This window comes from Erinaceus europaeus, chromosome 10, assembly GCF_950295315.1.
Source record: "Erinaceus europaeus chromosome 10, mEriEur2.1, whole genome shotgun sequence".
Lineage (NCBI taxonomy): Eukaryota > Metazoa > Chordata > Mammalia > Eulipotyphla > Erinaceidae > Erinaceus > Erinaceus europaeus.
The window spans coordinates 52,946,161-52,965,561 of NC_080171.1; the positions used below are offsets into that span (position 1 = coordinate 52,946,161).

The 19,401-nt window shown below is 37.7% G+C and overlaps 1 protein-coding gene across 4 annotated transcripts in view; it reads left to right on the forward strand.

The window, feature by feature from the left end:
• ADAMTSL1 (ADAMTS like 1) overlaps positions 1–19,401 on the forward strand; it is a 1,221,418-nt gene that overhangs the window by 688,439 nt on the left and 513,578 nt on the right. For 2 of the 4 annotated variants that reach the window (XM_007535759.3, XM_060199612.1), the window contains exon 1: positions 8,011–8,273. The exons of the other annotated variants lie outside the window; for them this stretch is intronic. In XM_007535759.3, the coding sequence (XP_007535821.1) occupies positions 8,211–8,273 (63 nt within the window). In that variant the 5' untranslated portion in view covers positions 8,011–8,210. Of the gene's footprint in view, positions 1–8,010; positions 8,274–19,401 lie in introns of those variants that run through there. 4 annotated transcript variants of the gene reach the window in all.

The window sequence follows — 19,401 nt, forward strand, 5'->3', positions numbered from 1 at the left end:
TTTTAGTTGTTGGATAGGACAGAAAGAAATCAAGAGAGGAGAGGGAGACAAAGAGGGAGAGAAAGATAGACAACTGCAGTCCTACTTCACAACTTGTGAAGCGACCCCCCTGCAGGTGGGGAGCTAGGGGTTTGATCTGGGAACTTTGTGCCTGTCCTTGTGCTTTGCACCATGTACATTTAACCTGTTACACAACTGCCTAGCCCCTTAGAGTTGAGTTATATATATATATTTGACAGTATTTATAATAATGTTAACTTTGATAACTTCACAGAGAAATCATTTGTCTATTTGGTGTTAGCAAATAAACCAGCATATAGTAGGAATAAAGTTAAAGACTTTAACTTTTTTTTAAGTTCTTCTATTTCATTTAGGGGACAAGTACTCTAATTGTTCATGATTACAGTGCTACTTTGAACTCAAACTTTATCTCAAGTTTAATTCACCTTTTTTCTTGACTTTAAGGAAAGCCTTTTTTTAAAAAATAATTTTTATGGGAATCCCCCCCCAACCCCCAGGACTTTGTGATTGCCTGAGTCCACATTTCCAGGGGGCTCTTTTTACTTGGTTACTTTTTAAAAGATGCATGGTAAGACAGAGAGGAAGAGAGAGACTAGAGACAATACAACATTATTTCACAGCTCATGAAGCTTCTCCTAAGACGGTACTCCCATGTGGTTACCAGGGGCTTGAACCTGGGTCCTTGGGCATGGGAGAGTGTGTGCTCTACTCAGTGAGCTATTACCCAGTCCCTCCTGCTCTCTCTTTTTTGTCCATTTCTTTTCCTATCTATAGACACAGTATATGTCAATTAACTCACATATTAATTTAGAAAATAAAAATTGTAAGGATCTCGGTTTGAGCCCCTGGCTCCCCACCTGCAGGGGAGTCGCTTCATAAGTGTTGAAGCAGGTCTGTAGGTATCTATCTTTCCCTCCCCTTCTCTGTCTTCCCCTCCTCTCTCCATTTCTCTGTCACTATCCAACAGCGACAACATCAATAACAACAACAATAATGACTACAACAATAAAACAACCAGGGCAACAAAAGGGAATAAATAAATATTTAAAAATAAGAAAAAAAAATTGGATGCTGATCTTGCACAACACTTTACATCTTAAAAGCTAAAAAGGCTTTTAGTAAGGCAGGGATGGGAGGAAGGGCCTTCTAGGCCCAGCGGACTGGAAGATCAGATATTCAAGATTGGAAGGACGGGAGGTTAGGGGGTGAAATCAGGTGTTTTGGTTGGACTGGCACATGGGTTTGTATTGTCCTGGGAATGGAAGCATATCAGGGAAGTCCCTGAATACCAAGCTGAGGAATTTGGCTTTTGCATTTTAATCCTGCTTTCACTATATTGTCCATAAATCTGCTAACACCCTTTCACCTTATTGTCTGGCTCTGGTATAATTATTTTATCTATGGACAATGATGTAATGGAAATAATACTGAACTGAGAATCAAGGACCTTGGATTTGTGCATTACACTTGGGTTTAATAAATACATATTACAACCATAATTCAAATCTTAGGGAGTAAATTGGTGTCTCTCTATGTTAAAATTCTACAAAAGACAATTTAATTGATCTATGAAATTCTTTATAGATCATACCTTCCAACTGTAGGTACTAAATAGTTGCTTGTAGATTCTATTCATTAACAAGCTTCTAAGACCAGTGACATACCTTCAGCAGTGTAGGAAAAGTTGGAGATTGTGAGCAAATCTATCTCCCCTAGTGCATGCTTAGCTTTTAGTTTGAGAGACTTTTTTTTTTTCCTTTCAAGCAGAGAGGGAATACTAGAATGAAAATTCCAATTATGTTAAAGACCCCCCCCCCGGACTTTATTGGAATTTTCAAACACAGAGAAATGTTGAAGGAAATGTATAATGCACACACTTGGCCACTACCTAGCATGCTGACGATTCTATGATCTCTTACTATTGGGTTGTCAGAAAAGTCGACATATTTTTGTTATGGAAAAATGCACCATGACTTTTTCAGCAACCCCGTAGAGTCTGAAAACCTCTCACAATCTACTCCCCACAACAGCTCTGTGCAGAATTTCATTCTCATCATTTAATAGTAATGCAGCTGAGAAGAGAACTAAAAAAAAAAAAAAAAAAAAAAAAAGTTCAGAGATTCTCAGCAAAGCCCTTCTGATTGGGCAGGAGAGATAATTTACCAGGTAGAGTATAGACTTTGCCATATGCTCAGCCCAGGTTCTAGTCCTGGCACCAACAATAGGACGATCTGGTCCCTTGGGACCTTTCCTTCTCTGTCTGTCACTGAACAAAAAGTTGACCCAGGAGTGGGACAACTGTGTATGTGAGAAACCCCAGCTTCACAAAGCAAGCAAGCAAACAAAACCTCTGAGCCACAAGTGGAACAGCTAAGATTTGAACTTGCTGACTCCAGATTCTGGGATATTTTTACCAAACAGTATGAAGAATTTCACTGCTAGTGCCTAGAGTCAGGGATTCTTACAAGTACCTATAATGTGAAAAGCCCTAAATTAAGTGTTGTACACAATAGAGTGAAATGTCAACTGAGGTCCTCAGTGCTTCAGGGCATCCAGAGATGAGTCAAAGACAACTTAAAATGTGTCAAGTTCCTTCCATATGTAACATACAGTGCTAGTTCTAGACACGTGGTAGGGAAAGATCAGTGAGTATGTGACTGGAGACTAATGGACAAAGAATTTTAAAAAATATGCATTTTATTCCACTTTATGCAATCTAAAATAGTGAGTAACTGTGTAAAAGCCTGGACCTCACTTGTACCTGTTTTCTCTTAGCTTGTTCTGGCTTCAGCACCTGCAGTTTTATCACCTCTTGTTACATCTCCATTCTTTGCATAGAATTACTCAAGGTCTTTTCCAATTTATGTTTCTTCCACTGTGAACTAGCCATAGAGGCCTCAAACAATGACCTTTCTTTTCTCTGAACTCCTGTTATATTGAGCTGTATAAAGAGTCAGAGTGGTTTGGTGCTTAGAAGCATGAGTTTTTAGATCTTAGCTTTTCCATCCCCTAGGTATGTGACCTTTGGAAAATTATTTAATTTTCTGCTCTTATTTTCTCTTGTTAAAAAGATTTATTAGTCAAAGATTCTATTCAAGAAAAAAAAAGCTTATTTAAATAGAAAATATTATATTAAGGGTTATTCCCTAACATTAAAATTGATATTGCCAATAAAACAATACTCTAGTCCAAGTTTTCTGAAGATCTCTATGCTAATCTGCAGCAGTAAACTACCACAGGAGTTTAGGCCTCTTCCATAAACAGGAAATCCCTTGCTGGTTGGAAAAACTGAATAGAAATGCAGGGACCAAAATAAACCTTCTCATCTTTTCTGATCCAGATAATAAACTGTATGCTCCAAATCTGCCTCTTCACACCCACAAAGGTAGTAACTGGTTGGCTTGGTCACTCGCAGACAGACCACGCTGCTCTGTGGCCATAGTTATATACAAAGTAATGGTGTGGTTCTGCCACCCTTCCTTCTTCCAAATCATGTGGGAGTGATTCAGAGTGAGCAAATCTAAGTTACATCTAGTGCCTAAACTGCAAGAGAGTCTGGGAAATGTATTTCTTGTTTGTGGCCTCTGTATTTCAGGGAGACACTGCTTGAGCTAAATGTTTACTCCTAAACCCATATAAGTACCATCCATTAGCATATAATCAATGTACCTACTCCAGGATTATTGTGAGGATTACATGAAATAATAATGTTTGAACACAGTGGCAGGAACATGGGAAATTCTCAATAAATACTGCTATTTTTATCAACTTCTTAGCAAGTTGTCCAGGATAAAGTCAACATTAGATATACTTTCCACCTGCTAATAAGCTTTAATGAAATCACTTATTAGAAGAGTTCTAACTTCCTTATCTGTAAATTGAAAATAATAATCATGATAGTCTAGCATTCCGCTCATATCACTTTAGGTCGTGTATGAAAAATGAAGTGAAAACTCTAGCAAACACTTCAATCACCTTGGTATTAAATGAATACTCAGAGAGTTGGAGAACCTGCAGACTCCTATTTACATTCCAGTGCTGCTCCTGGGAAATGCAGCCAGCTTTCTGTAGTGTTATCTTATTCATCCTCACACCATCTTCCCTATTCCTTTTAATTCTCAAAATTAACCAGCTAACTCAACCATGTCTGCAAAGATAGAGAAGCTTAGATACTACCCAAACCACCTCCTGAAAGAGAGAAGATCTAGCCCTTACCCAGTTAATCAAAGTTCCCCCACTCTGTGTTCTTTCCAGAAAAATCTCAGTCCTCTCTACACCTCTTACTTGCATCTGAAGGGCCAAGCAAGGAGGCTCAGTTTCGGGGCAAGACAGGTGGCTCCTGTGTGAACACTGTAAGGCATTCATTCTCCCTGGAGAGAGAAATTCCGAGAGTTTAGCTCACTCTTTCCTGCCATAAAGCACTTCTAATGTTAACAGCTTGCTCCTGTCCAAGCTGGTGTTTTTTAAATTAAGTATTGTTAAATGTATACCATTTGGAATGATGCTTCAGACAGCCCTGACACTCTCTCTTGCTTCTGCTTTCATTTCACCTAATATATTGAGCAGGGAGCTGGTAACCGGTATTACAGGGGCCAAGGCCACTGCTGCTGCTGCTCAGACACTGGCAGACGGCTTTAATTTAGATACCTGAAGAGGAAAAAAGGAACTCAGCCAACGCCCTGCTCAGAGGCCATAAGCGGCCTTTCTCGGGCTGCCATTAGTATAGGTCTATATTATCTAGGTTTTATGTTATATTTCCTTGGCACTGAAAAAGCTTTGGAAATCACAAGAGTTGGGAAACAAAGAAGCTATAGGCTAAAATAAGATACTTCATTGTCATAGTAAAACCTTGCATTATACAATCCTTCACTGCAAACAGCTTGCTCCAAACATTGTGATACCACTTCTAATATCTGAAAGTGTGTGTAGATACACAAATGCATATACACATATATGTACATATATATATATATATATATATATATATATATATATGTAGATGTATATTTATGTACATGAGATGAAAGTGAGTTAGAGTCGAGATCTTGGTCCAAAGATTAGATGGTGCTAGTGGGGCTGGAGGCAAGTAACTTCACTTCTCTGATCCTTGGTTTCCATATATGTAAAATGAGTGAGTATATAAATTAATTTGTGATATTCATAAAGACCGAATGGGAGTGTGAGCAAAATCATTTGAAGATATTACCATTATATAAATCTTGATGATTTCTAAAATTAATTCTTCCCACAAAATTATTCCAGTCATGCTCTCCCAACTAACCCTGCTTTCCTTTATCTGAAGTCATGGTAAGTTTCGAGTTGCATCATATTTGACTATATAATTGCTTTTCCTATTTTCTCAGAGTATCTTTTATGGGAAAGAAGATTCTAGGAGCGTAAGAACCAAAAGTATGGAACACTGTGCTAGGCATTCTCTAGTTATACAATTAATGACTGAGGACTTGACTTTAAAATACTATACTTATTCAATAGTTTTATATTGAGTTGCTCATCTTTCTGTACACTGACAGATCCACCAAAACCCCATGGCAGGTAGCTCTCACTCATAATATTTAGGAAGCATTTATTAAACAGAACAGAAAAAAATTGTGCCAGTATGTAAGTGGCTACCACCAGTTATATGCTACTCATATTCTTTTACAATGCCATCTTCCCTATTAGTCTACAAGGGTTTTCTTAACACTAAGCATTGCTGCCTCTGTCCTCTCACCACCCACTCTTCCTTTTGTATCTGCCTATGTGATTTTTTTTATGTGTGAAGAGGGAGGAAATGGTGATAAACTGTTTCTTCCTATAGAACTAGTTAGAACTATAGCTCATAATTCTGATAGAAAGAAACAAAATAGGGAGTCAGGCTGTAGCACAGCAGGTTAAGCACACATGGCACAAAGCACAAGGATGGAAAAGGATCTGGGTTCGAGCCCCCAGCTCCCCACCTGCAGGGGAGTTGCTTCACAAGCGGTGAGGCAGGTCTGCAGGTGTCTCTCTTTCTCTCCCCCCCTCTGTCTTCCTCTCCTCTCTCCATTTCTCTCTGTCCTATCCAACAATGACATCAACAACAATAAGAACTACAACAATAAAACAATAAGGGCAACAAAAGGAAATAAATAAATTTTAAAAAATTAAGAAAAAACGAAATAAAACAAAAAAACATCCCTACAGCAGAAGACTTTCGTGTGTTAAAAAAATTTGATATACATAGCATAGTTTTTTGAATGAAGGTTTATCCCAACCATTCTCTACAATGATGAGGATTTCCTATAACACCATTTAATCACTTTTAGATCTACTCTTAAATACTCCATAGCTTATAAGCATTAGTTAGTTTTTGAGAGCTCTGCAAAAACTAATCTCTGAAAGGCAAAAAGCTTCCTCAAGAATAGGACCTCTTTGTTGTGGATTTAACTATCTATTTTTCCTCACTTAGGGCAAGAAAGGTGAATCCTTATATGAGTTGAGTATCCCTAAAGGTTAGAAATGGAATTAAGGTTCTTCTATTTCAAGTGAAGCTAGTAACCCAAAGTTGAATAACCTGCTTTTCTTCACCTTTTTGAAAAGCAGTGCTACAGGTATGCATATATGCAAACCTGCCTGTATTCACATGCCTATTATGGTTTAATCAGATTTTCCATATTTGTGTATTTCATGTCTCCTGTCAGTATATTTTATTAATATTAGGAAAGAACATTGCTTCTAAATGAATTCTATGTCCACCACATGTATTTCTGTTATTTGGAGGTCTACAAAGGGAAAAACTTCCTGATGACACACCTATGGACATAAAAGATCAAGCTGGCTATTTCATTCATTCTTTCAGAAACTCAGTGACTTCCTTAGACACTAAGAGAAACGGACATCCCGGTTTGGTACCTGACACTTTCCTAAACACTGTAATAAAACTTTCTTCTAGTAGAGCCAAAACTTGATGCTGGTGGATTAGCCAGAGCAGGAAGCTTCCTGACCTCTTTGCTGCTGCTGGCCCTGTCATTTCATTGCTCATTAGCACTTCCTCTGGGTTTGGATTGGACCTCAAGGTCATCACACCAGCCCCAACCTTTTTGCAACAGAGGAAGGGAAAAAAAAAAAAAAGATAGAACTCAGCCCAGCCCTTTCTAACCACATGGTAGCTGCTCTGATAAAGGGCATGGGTAAGTAGGAGGCTGAGAAGGTTGGTTAAAAGGTTTGGGGATTAACTGAGGATTTAATTCATCCTTTCTTTCCTGGCCCCCTGCTCAAGCAGATAGTTGAGAGTTGGCAGTGTGTCAAAACCAAACTGTTCCTCAACCCCAAGCTGCTCCCTACTGGTCCTGGAATCTTTGTCCAATGCTCCTTTTTAAACTAGGAGATCTACTTTTCAAATTGTGCCTTTAGTCCTAGTAAATCCTGGGCATTTTTAAATGTGTCACTTTACAAAGAAATTACTTGCTCCCCTCTACCCCACTGCCATCAAACCATCAATATACAAAGTAGCTTAAACTGTATAGTAATTTCAGAATATAGTCTTCTTTTCCAAGTCAAGGGAGAAAATGAAGAGGAACTTTACAAAAGAGGACTAAAAGCAGTTGTGCAAAGTACGTTTTAAGGGCAGATTAAGTTAGGTTTTGTCCATGGCTCTTCTCCCGTATGGCATATGTTATATATTGACAGGGATTAAGTTTCTCTCCTGAATGGAACAATACAGAGTCACAGGGAGCTACTGTACTTTACAAAGCAACAGGCATCAGCACAAGCAAATGGCAAGTAGAAGTGTATCGCACAAAGAACTAACCAGGTTCGTTAAAAGCACAGAGATTTTCTTCATCTTTTGCAATTCTGCATCATTTGCTTTTCTCTTCTTGCTCTGCGGGATCGTTCTGCCCTCCTTTCTTTTCCCTCATCCTCCCCCTCTTTTGCTCGTACTGTTACACTTTCTCTGTACCCCTGGCTTTGTTATTCAGCATGTCTGATTAGCAGGAGCCTGATTGGCTGGCTGCCTGCTCCGAAAGAGATTCCATTCAGCTTACCCCCCACCCACTCGCCCACCCCCTCGGTCAGGAAATGTGAGCGGGGCTGATGGAAGCTGATAGGCAGGGCTGGAGTGTTAGCACCAGTACTGGATGTGACAGCAGGCAGAGGAGCATTTAGCAGTTTATTCAGTGTCCGATTGGGATTCCGGCGAAGATTCAGGCATGGAATGCTGCCGTCGGGCAACTCCTGGTACACCGCTCTTCTTTCTGACTTTCCTGCTCCTGGTAAATGTCTTTTCATTTCGATATGTTGCGACTTACCTTTTAGGCACTGCTGAGGATGTGTGGTGTGTGGTGCGGTGTGTGTGTGTGTGTGTGTGTGTGTGTGTGTGTGTGTGTGTGTGTGTGTGTGTGTGTGTGTGTGTTTCAAACGCCAGGTAAAGTGACTTTCGTGAGCAGAAAAATTTTTTTTTTCAAAACTTCCACCCCAATTTACCAAGCAAATAAAGTCTGCAATACTTTGTGGAACTTGTTGGAGGTATGTATAACACTGAGACTTGAACTCTGAGGTTCAGTACAGAAAATTGGTGAGGCTGAGGATTGTATAAATGGTGATGTGTATTCTTAGAATTTGGTTCATTTACACCCTGAAATCAAGCAATCTCACTGTGGTGTTCCTGGAATTTCTTGACGGATGGGCAGTGAGGGGCTTTCCCCTCCTGTCTTTTATGAAATCTGTCTCTGTGCACATGTGCTAGGGGACCAGGTAAAAGAAGCATCGACACCCTTGTTGCAGCCAATCTAAATTAGAGCTCATAAGTACTGCAATTTATCTATGGATACAAGTTAATGCTAGTATTTATGAATTGAGGATTAATGTCTTTGATCTCAGGTCTCCTTTTTGAAGAAGAAAAAACATATGACTTTTTGTATAACTGCTTTCCACAATCCCAGTGATAAGATGCACTGCTCTTGAACATCAGCACACACTGCATTTTTTTTTAACTCAAAGTAAATGTTCCATTGTGACTCATACTTGGTTTTACGGGCAGAAAATGAACATTTACTGTCCAAAAAAAATCTACACTCAAAATATTAATAGCAATGCACATTTTTTTTTAAACCAGAGTGTTCTGGGCAGGCAGTTTAGCAAACCTCATCTGGAAGTTTGATTCCAGAATTTGCACACATTGATTCCAAATAATAGTGACTGTAGCTCTCCCTGTCACATGTATGGTATGCCAGAACTTCCTCAGAAGGTAACCTGGCAAGAAGAGAACTAGGTAAAAATGCAGTGACTATTTAGGTTGCAGTGAGTCTTTGATGGGGAAAAACAATGTTTTGTTCTGATTGGGGTGAGGTGGATGGAGTCTGACAGATTTGACCTGCACTATAACTTGAAGATGGGGAGGAAATCATTTGATACAGGAAAATAAATTTTAAAAAAATTAGGTAATGATGAAATATTTTACACATCCCCTCTCCTTAGTAATGTGTCATTGTGGCCAAAATATCATACTCCTTTATTACAAACTATGTAAGCACAGGGATACTTTTCAATTTTCAGAGAAACATAGAGGCAAACTGGGGTTTAAACATGAATGGACTGTAAGTTTTATTCTGGTCTGAAGAACACATAAAACAGAATGTTTAAGTGGGTTTTGTGACTCATAGAACAAGCAATTTATAAAAGGTGTGTCTTTTTTCCCCCCCATATGGCACAGATAGCTTATAGATACACAATTGGTTTACCTTGTCTTTCTTTTGTGATTTTCAAAAAATATGAATGATTTTCCCACAAAATTGCATCATGAAACAAATGACTTGTACAACACTTTTTGGTACCTTGCTATTGAAGTATGATCTCATTATACTTGGGAAAAACTTGTCCATTTAAGAATAAATTGTTTTGCTACAAGTTTTGGCCAATGCATTACATCCCTCTTTAACATCTTGATATTCATATATGTATCTGACTATATATCTAAGTTTATATGGATATAAAGGAATGTTTGCTTATTTAAGGATTTAGGACATATATTGTTTAAGTATAATAATTTTATTATGAAGATAAAATGAAATTAAAACCAGGTTTGTTTTATGTCTGCACTTTAGTGAGCTGGGATTCTGAGAGTTATAGCAGAAAAGAAGAAATGACTGATAAACACCTGATAATACTCCTTGCACAGTAACAAAACTTAATAGTTCTTGACATGTATCCTACGTGTGGATGTGCCAAACATTTAGGTATTTGAAAAATCATTAAAACAGAGCCTCTCAAGAACTTTGCAGACAAGACATAGTAAATCTTTTTTACAGTTAAGGAAATAACTTATAATTGAATCTGAAAGTCAAATAACAAAGAGAAAGCACCTTGTTTGTTTTGTACTTTGGTTGTAAAATGTTTAGTAATAATGGAAGCAATGGTATACATATAACCTTTGCTGGAGACATTTAGACTTCATTTTTGATATGAAAGATATGGACCATGTAGTGGGTACTCTTTCCATTTTTTTTTCTTTTTTTACTCATTTCGCTTTATGGCCAAAAATTAAAATTTTTGCCTGATTGTATTCTTCTGATCAGCAGTGGACTCAAGACTAGAAGTGTCATTTCAGCTCACTCTTAATTTGGGTAGAGAATTTTATCTGGGTGACATATTTTTCTTTACTTATTTTTACACATTAAAAGAGATTTCCCCCCTCAGCACCAATTTAAATAAAGTGATTTTTTTTAAAGTGCCTTTCACTTAGATTGAAAGATTCTGTTTAGTTGCAAGCCCAACTTTTCCTTCCAGTCTTCCTATCACTGAAGGCTGAACCATCTGTGTCATGACTTGGTACCTAACTGTACCCATATATTTAGTGCTGTTCACCCTTACTTTTTTTTTTCAAAGTCCTTTCACCTTGCATCATTTGTCTTGAGAGAAAGTAGTCTCTTCATCTTTTGTCTTGTTCAAGTTACCACCTGTAGTTTCATGCAAAACACAAAAAAAGAGATGATCTTTTTGAAGACGCAATGGGACAGTAGTGCTAAGCAAAAGATTTCATCCTAATTTTCGGTCAAATTAAAACACATATGCAAAAATTCCTTATTTTCCTCTTTCCTTTGTCCAGTTGTTTAACTGCAAATAAACATGGCTGAAACCTATGACTGCCCATTGACATATATATCCATCCAAAGTCCAAGTCAAATCACTTCTTATCAGAAAGGCACTAACCAAATTTGCATTTGCTTTTGTTTCTTCTAAGTGGTTTTAAGCGCTTGTGCCTGCTATTGTAGGAGTTACAAGAGTAACACTCAGAATTATAATAAAGCACATGTGTTTTTCTGTTGAATTTCTTTTGCTTCTCTGCACTAATTTATACATAGAAACTAGTCAAACACAATAGCCCATTCCCATCAGTTGCTCAGGCACTCTCCTGCACTATTCTCTAAGTGGATCTCTCTTAGATGGTAAGAAGCACCATCAGCTCTGGGGATGAATGTTAAATCCTATTTATAGCAAATTGTGATTTGCTCCATTATGTGTTCACACAAGCACCACTCTATAACTGTTTATATCCTTTATTTTATTTTATTTTATTTTATTTTATTTATTTATTCCCTTTTGTTGCCCTTGTTGTTTTATTGTTGTAGCTATTATTGTTGTTGTCGTTGTTGGATAGGACAGAGAGAAATGGAGAGAGGAGGGGAAGACAGAGAGGAGGAGAGAAAGATAGACACCTGCAGATCTGCTTCACCGCCTGTGAAGCGACTCCCCTGAAGGTGGGGAGCCGGGGTTCAAACCGGGATCCTTATGCCGGTCCTTGTGCTTTGCGCCACCTGTGCTTAACCCACTGCGCTACAGCCCGACTCCCAACTGTTTATATCCTTATCTTATTCCCCATACCTCGATTATGTTTAAATCAAGCCCTCAGGTTTTTCACAGAAATCTGTGAAACCTATCTAGGTATCTCTTTCAATATATTTTTCTCTACGTTTCTGTGAAGTTTCTTATCTAGTCATGGCCAGCTACATTTCTGCTTTCTCAGGCTTCAATTTGTAGTACTTTCAGTTTTTTCAGGACCAGTTTCTGGACCTATTCTTATTTTCATGTGAACTAGTCCTCTTGTTACATATATATTGAGGAAAATATGTCCAATAGTGGTCAGTAGTGAACTACAAAAGAACTCTGTTATACCAGGAAAGTTTCTCCTTGAAAGATTATATTTCACATGACACACACACATACATACACACACACACACACACACAGAGACAGAGAGAGACAGAGATAGAGAGACAGAAATAATGTATTTATTATTAAGTAAGACACAGTCCTCTCTGCACCCTGAGATAGGATATTGCTCAGATACAGTTGCTGTGCAAGTTCACTCTGATTCTAAAACCAAAGTTAAAGCCAAGGTCTGTGTATATTTTGTCAGTTAAGTCTGGCTGACCCCTATACTTAATATATTTTACTTGTCTTAGTTTGTTGTACTTGTTACAATGAGAATTTTGTTGCATTTTATTTTTATTTTTATTTTTTCTTCTCTCTCTCTCTCTCTCTTTTTTTTTTTTTTTTGCCTCCAGGGTTATTGCTGGAGCTTGGTGCCTGCACCACAAATCCACTGCTCCTGGAGACTATTTTTCCCCCTTTTTGTTGACCTTATTGTTTTATTGTTACTGTGGTTATTATTGTTGTTATTGATGTCATTGTTGTTGGATAGGACAGAGAGAAATGGAGAGAGAAGGGGAAGATAGAGAGGGGGAGAGAAAGAGAGACAACTGCAGACCTGCTTCACCACTTGTGAAGCAACCCTCCTGCAGGTGAGGACAGTGGGGGGGGGGGGCTGGAATCCAGGATCTTTGTGCTTTGCTCCATGTGCGCTTAACCTGCTGCACTACCACTTGACCCACTGTTGCATTTTTCAATGAGGTTTATTTTGATGAATTTTGTCCTGGAAGTATGTTAAGATAAAACATAGAGTGGTGTTTTGGTCTCCCTTTTATTATTACTTAATCAAAGTACAACTTAAATTTTCTCAGTAACATACAGTATCCTATGAATCTCTGTGTTTCTTATACCTATTATTTCTCATATATACAAACATCATAAATGTTGATGAAAAAAATTAAGAGACCTACAGTAGGTCTTATAGAGATTACAGATGGTTTTCTAATTCTTCATGCATTCAGTGTTTCCTGATTTTGTATGGGAGTGATAAATCTATGTGCATATACTCCCATTTGTTGGTCAGGTGACAGTTCTGATCTTGATTTATTATTTTTAGGATGTGGGAATGACACTTTCTCAAATCTATTTTTTTTTCATTCTACTCTTTTTCCACTCTGCATATTCTGCTATGTTTCTTAACGATTTCATGAGTGACCTAAAAGTAACCTCTCTGCAACATGAAGTTCATAGTCTTTTTTTTTAATTGTCACTAGGGTTATCTCTGGGGTTCAGTGTCAGCACTGTGATTGCACTGTTCCTTGCAGCCTTTTTCTTTCTTTCTATTTTATTTTTATTTGACAGGACAGAGAGAAATTGAGAGGGAGGGGTGGGAGAGAGGGAGAGAGGGAGAGAGACACCTGCAGACCTGCTTCACTGCTTATGAAGCTTCCTCCCTACAGGTGCAGAGCAGGGAGGGGAGGGGCTTGGAACCAGATCCTTGTGCATAGTAATATGTGCACTTAACCGAGTATGCCACTGCCCACCCCCCAGATCCACAGTCTTTTCCTGAGTGAGACCATTCTTTGAGTCATCATAAATAACTTACTGGCTAAGTGTGTTGAGATAATCACAGGAAAATGTATCTAAATCAAATTTTACAGTCATGCCATTTTTACTAATTTTTTTTTTTTTTTTTTACTTCTAGAGAGTTAGCTTCAAACTGTGTTTTTACCAGCATGAGACAAGTTCATGTCGTTTTCTGTCTACATCATAAAACCATACTATGTGGTTGAATTCTGGCTTGATTGGCAGTGCTGGCTCATGAGCAGCTTAGGACGGGCATACCAGAGGTGATGTAAGTCCTCCAGGATCCTAATTGAAATAGGCCAGCACAGCTGTGTGGGGAGCCTGCCTGCTAACTGGGGTAAGCTGTTGCTATCAGCCCCTTCTTTCCATGAGCTCAAAAATAAATGACTAAATCTCCCCAACTCCCGAACTTCAAGATGTAAACCCACATTTTATAAAGCAGAACTGTTCTGATTTCCCCACACAGGGACTTTACTAAATGGGAACCCAGCATGGTAAGCAGTTTAAAGTTTTCTAATCAAGAAAATATTCCAACTAGTCACTGCACTCAACAGTGACCTCAGAGACTTTATTTGTTGTATTTCAGGAGATTTCATATTTATAAAACAGGTGGAATGTTTTCTGATATTTAATAAGCATTCAATCATAGTCACACATATAGTTATGAATTATTTTCACTTTCTTTAGAAAAAATGTCATAATTTCTGGGCTTGTCAACTCCACCCAGATTCCACTAATATATGCTATGTGTGTAGTCAGCGTTTAGTAATTATAGGTCAGAGACATAGATAATTAAAATTTCTGCAGTACTTTGAAGTATAATTTCTTCTAGAACTTTTGCATGTATTTCTACCATCTTATATCTCATATTATACTGACATTTCTGTGTACCACATAAAGTTCTCAAGAGTGGTATGCTCCTTTTATCTTTGTGTTCCCTCTGTATCTGCCAGAATGCCTAGAGATTAGATCACAATAAATGTTGAATGAGTTCATAAGTGGAGGAATAGGAACGGGTTGGCAGAGAACTGTTGGAAGGTGATGAAGTACAAGGAGGAAGGGAAAATAAAGAACTTCCATTCTACATGTGAAGCACTTTACCAGTTCTGGTTTGGTGCCACTAACTAACAACCCTAATAAATTCAAAATGGAAGAAAATGTTTTATATGCATATATATATTTATATCAGTGTATTCTTTCTCTGTTAAACATATGCATCCACACAATAAATGATCTTTTTATTCTGTTATTAGAGTATGACTTGAATGCTTCAGATCTTTTTTTTTAGACATCTGGGCCTCACTTATGTGCAATTCCACTACTCCTGAATATATAGATATATAGATATAGATATATATAATTTCAGATAGAGAGTGAGACAAGGCAGGAAGGAGAAATAAAGAGAGGGAGAGTCACAACAACACTGCTCCACTATCTATGGAGCTTTCCCCTGATGCTGAGACACTGCCACTGATATTGAGACTCAAATTCATGGCTTTACTACCTTGCAGCCCCATATCTTTTAAAAAATATGTATTGTATTTAGATTAGCCAGTTTATAAAAGTGGAATGTCCTAGCCAACTCTCTTTTAACAGATGATGCTATGAATTCACTAAAACTTTTTTTTTTTTTTTTTTTACTGTTGGAAAGAAAGATAAACTAGGGCTACCAAACTTCTCTGTAATTAGCGGATGCAGTCTGCTTCTTTCTGGTTAGTGGAATGTAGTTAGAAGTGTTGTAGGGCACTTCTAGGCCTCCTATCTCCCACAGAGTTCTCCAAATACCAAGCACCCTCTCTTCACCTCTCCACTGGATGCAGAAAATACAGTAGAGAACTTCAGGGCCTGAAGGAATGACAAAGACAGCAAATGGAAGGCCTCAATCTCTTAATGACTAGATGGCACAGAGCCCCACACAGCTGCTCTCAGAGAATTACATTTGTGAGCATTTGTTTAACCACGAGCAAGAAATCAACCTTTGTTGTGTTAAAATGCTGAGGTTTGGTGGAAACTGTTGTTTGTTAAACAGAAAACTTTTTAAAATAACATGTGCTTCAAATTTAAATGCAATGCATGCTAGTACTTACTTGTAAGCAGCACTACCACTTTCCATTTATCATAGAGGAAATTAAAATAAGAAGATGCCATGTCATCCTAATGGCGATTTAATCTTTGTGGTTTGTGACCTACTGCATACCTAAAATATGCTAAGTAATTGGGGACATGAACCACTGTGGGAAGAATAGGAAAATGGGCCTATGTGCATTTTTAGACAAAGAACTTAGGAGTGAATGGGATAATAAAAAGTCAGGATCACTCTGATAACCAATTGAAATCTCTTAAACAAAGTCAGACCAAAAAAAGAAAAATAAATTTAAAAAGCCCAGGACATAAAACCACACAGACCCAAGTACAGCATCAAAGAAAATATAAAATGATACTGAAAAGCAGAAATGGAGGCACTAAGAGTTGTTGTTTCAATGACAGAATGTCTACAAATAAACCAGTGAATGAGTGACCTAGAGGGACACTGCCTTACATACAAAAAGAAAACAGATGTGTAATACACCAGCATAGAAGATGGAATATATTTCTTTTTTTAAAGAATATTATTTCTTAAGTATACATATACAACTATCTTTTATATAATTCCTTGGAGGTATCTAAGTGTCATGAAAAGTTGCCGGCTCTACATATAACCATTTATCCTTAGCACTGGTCCCAGCTGTGATCTTGGTCGAGTTAATTAACTCCCCTCAGCTTTCGATTCCTTGCATATGCAGGATTGTCCATCCCACCTAACTCTTCAGGATAGCACGAGGAAAATATAGCATTCTAGGAGATGATGTGCTTTGCAATCCACAAAGAACAGTAAGACATCATGCTTACTTTCATTCACGTGACAGCTATCTATCTGTCATCAATTATATATCCAACAAAGGGAGGCCCCACGGAAAATAGAGAAGACATGATCTTTGTAATAAGAAACTTGGCAGTTTTTCGAACATTTTGTTTTTGAGTTACTTCTTAAAAATTTCAAAAATACTTCTGTGGGGAATCCTTCTGGGGTAGATGTTACTACTTTCGGTTACCCCATAAAATGATTCATTTTGCAAGTAGCTCTTTTATACCTGTTCAGACATTATTTAAGTCTCTTGTCCACATATAAGTATAAATCATGACTTCTCATAGGGTCATTAATATATTCATGGTTACCACCAGTCAGTATTTCATTTTAAACATTACATTTTTCACACTTTTCATAGTTCAGAATATATGAACTATATACAGCAGAGAACACTAGCATAGTTTCTTAGTTAATATAATTCCTTTGAGGGAAAACTCTTTTCAAAGAAAATTAAAATTAAAATTATGAGTGACCAGTATCTAGGTAGATATTGAAACATCATGGCAGCAGAATTCAAAAGTTTCCACTTATGGCATTTAATCTGTAATAACTTAAATAAATGCAGAAAACAAAATTAAAAAATGAAGACATATTTGGGGTTGTATTTCTGTAAATATTGGGCTGTCAAAAAGTTATGACATATTTTTCTGTTTTCCTATGCAAAAATGTGTCATGCCTTTTCTGACAACTTGATATAATTACCATTGGAGGCATCATTTTTCCCCACTGGATTTTCTCTAAAGATATCATTAAAATTATTTGGTCTGGGAGGTGACTCAACCAGCAAAGCATATTCTTTGCTTAGATGAGGCCCCAAGTTCAATCCTCAGAAACCCATAGGATGGAGTGATATTCTTGTCTTTCTCTTCTACTCTTTCTGTCAGACATAAAACATAATATTAATTATAGTAACACCAAAAGGGGGGGTGAAAAGCAGAGATGGGGGTAGTTGAGCAAAACAGAAAATTCATGTGTGCAAGTATAAGCCATTTATAATGTAGGAGATTTATTTCACTTCTGAGACAAAAAATTGCAGGACTCTAATAGTTTCACCACCTGTGAATTATTTGGGTACACCTCATAAGCAGGTTCTTTGTTCTATTTGTTTAAAGAAATAAGTATTATGTTCGCCAATTCTACACTACATTAATTTTCACAGAGTTTCCATTTTCATCTTCATAACTTTTTCAGATTTTTTTCCAAAGCTTTTGCCATTCTCTAACTAAAGTTGTGGGTATTTTTCCCCTTCAATTTTTGGTCTGGGGACTGTAAGTTAGTTTGGTATGCTGGCATAAATGTTGGGGCAAAGGAGTGTGATAACCTAAGACATCCTAACATAATTCCAAGAGCACTTATGAACAAGACAGGAAATTATGAGCAACCTATAATAAATTCAAACTGTCCAATAAAATAAGTATACCTCACTTTCTTCTCATAGTCAGGTATGGTAGAGTAGGGTGTCCAATTTCTCAGCCTACTTTACAGACTGTAATCTCAGCCACTGTTAGAAGTCTTCCAGACTGTTGTTCAGATATTATACTTCATAAATAGAACCAGAAATAAAATTTGTAATGGAAACAATAAGAACTCCTACTGTTCAGGTGCTAACGTGACATTGGAGAGATGTTTTAAAAAGAAACAGCCTGCTGCATTCATTACAGTTGTTATAACTACTTGATATTGAGACCTAATATAGTTTTTTATGTCCCATATATGTCCCATACTTTCACTTTTCACTTGAACTTGGACTGATCTGAGATATCAAATAAGTATTTCCAAGATATAAGTTCATAGTATTATAGAGCTAATAGAAATTTTTTAAGTAGCGTGAAATGTGACTTCAGTTGTCTGGCATCTCTTTGAAGGCAGGAGTGAATTTTATCTTGAATATCTTTATATTCCAAGCATCAAGATGGGAATAACATGTTATCTTAGTTTATTGTTTGAATAAATAAAGTAACTACTTATTCTATGCCTTTCATTTTGTAACCTTAAACTATAAGTCTTTTAAAAATTTTTTAAATGGATTTTCTTTCTTTTCAAATTTAAGTCTCTATTTTATTTTAAAAATTATTTATTTATTGTTGGATAGAGACAGAAATTGAGGGGGATGGGGAGAGATAGAGAGGGAGAGAGATAGAGACATCTGCAGCTCTACTTCACCACTTGTGAAGGTTTTCCCCTGCAGATGGGAAACAGGGGCTTGAACCTTGGTCCTCGAGCACTATAGTATGTATGCTTAACCAGATGTGCCACCACCTGTCCCCTTAAACTATAAGTCTTTACAGAGGGATTTGAGGTATACTTTCCAGGAACACCTAGTAGGTTGGGTTCTGGATCTTGGAATTGGGATCTTTTGACATTGATTCTATATTCCTTTAAAATAGAATTCTTTCTTTTCCTGTTGTACTGGTGTAATCACTAAGCCTTTAATGAGAGCCAGCCAAAGTAGTCTTGGTAGAAGTGGATTGAAATGTTAAAATGGCCTATGTAGAAGAAACCAAGGGGGGGGTCGGGGGGTTGGGGGGTCGGGGGGTCGGGGGGTCGGGCGGTGGCGCAGTGGGTTAAGCGCATGTGGCGCAAAGCGCAGGGACCGGCGTAAGGATCCGGGTTCGAGCCCCCGGCTCCCCTCCTGCAGTGGAGTCGCTTCACGGGCGGTGAAGCAGGTATGCAGGTGTCTATCTTTCTCTCCCCCCCTCTCTTTGTCTTCCCCTCCTCTCTCCATTTCTCTCTGTCCTATCCAACAACGAATTGTGTCA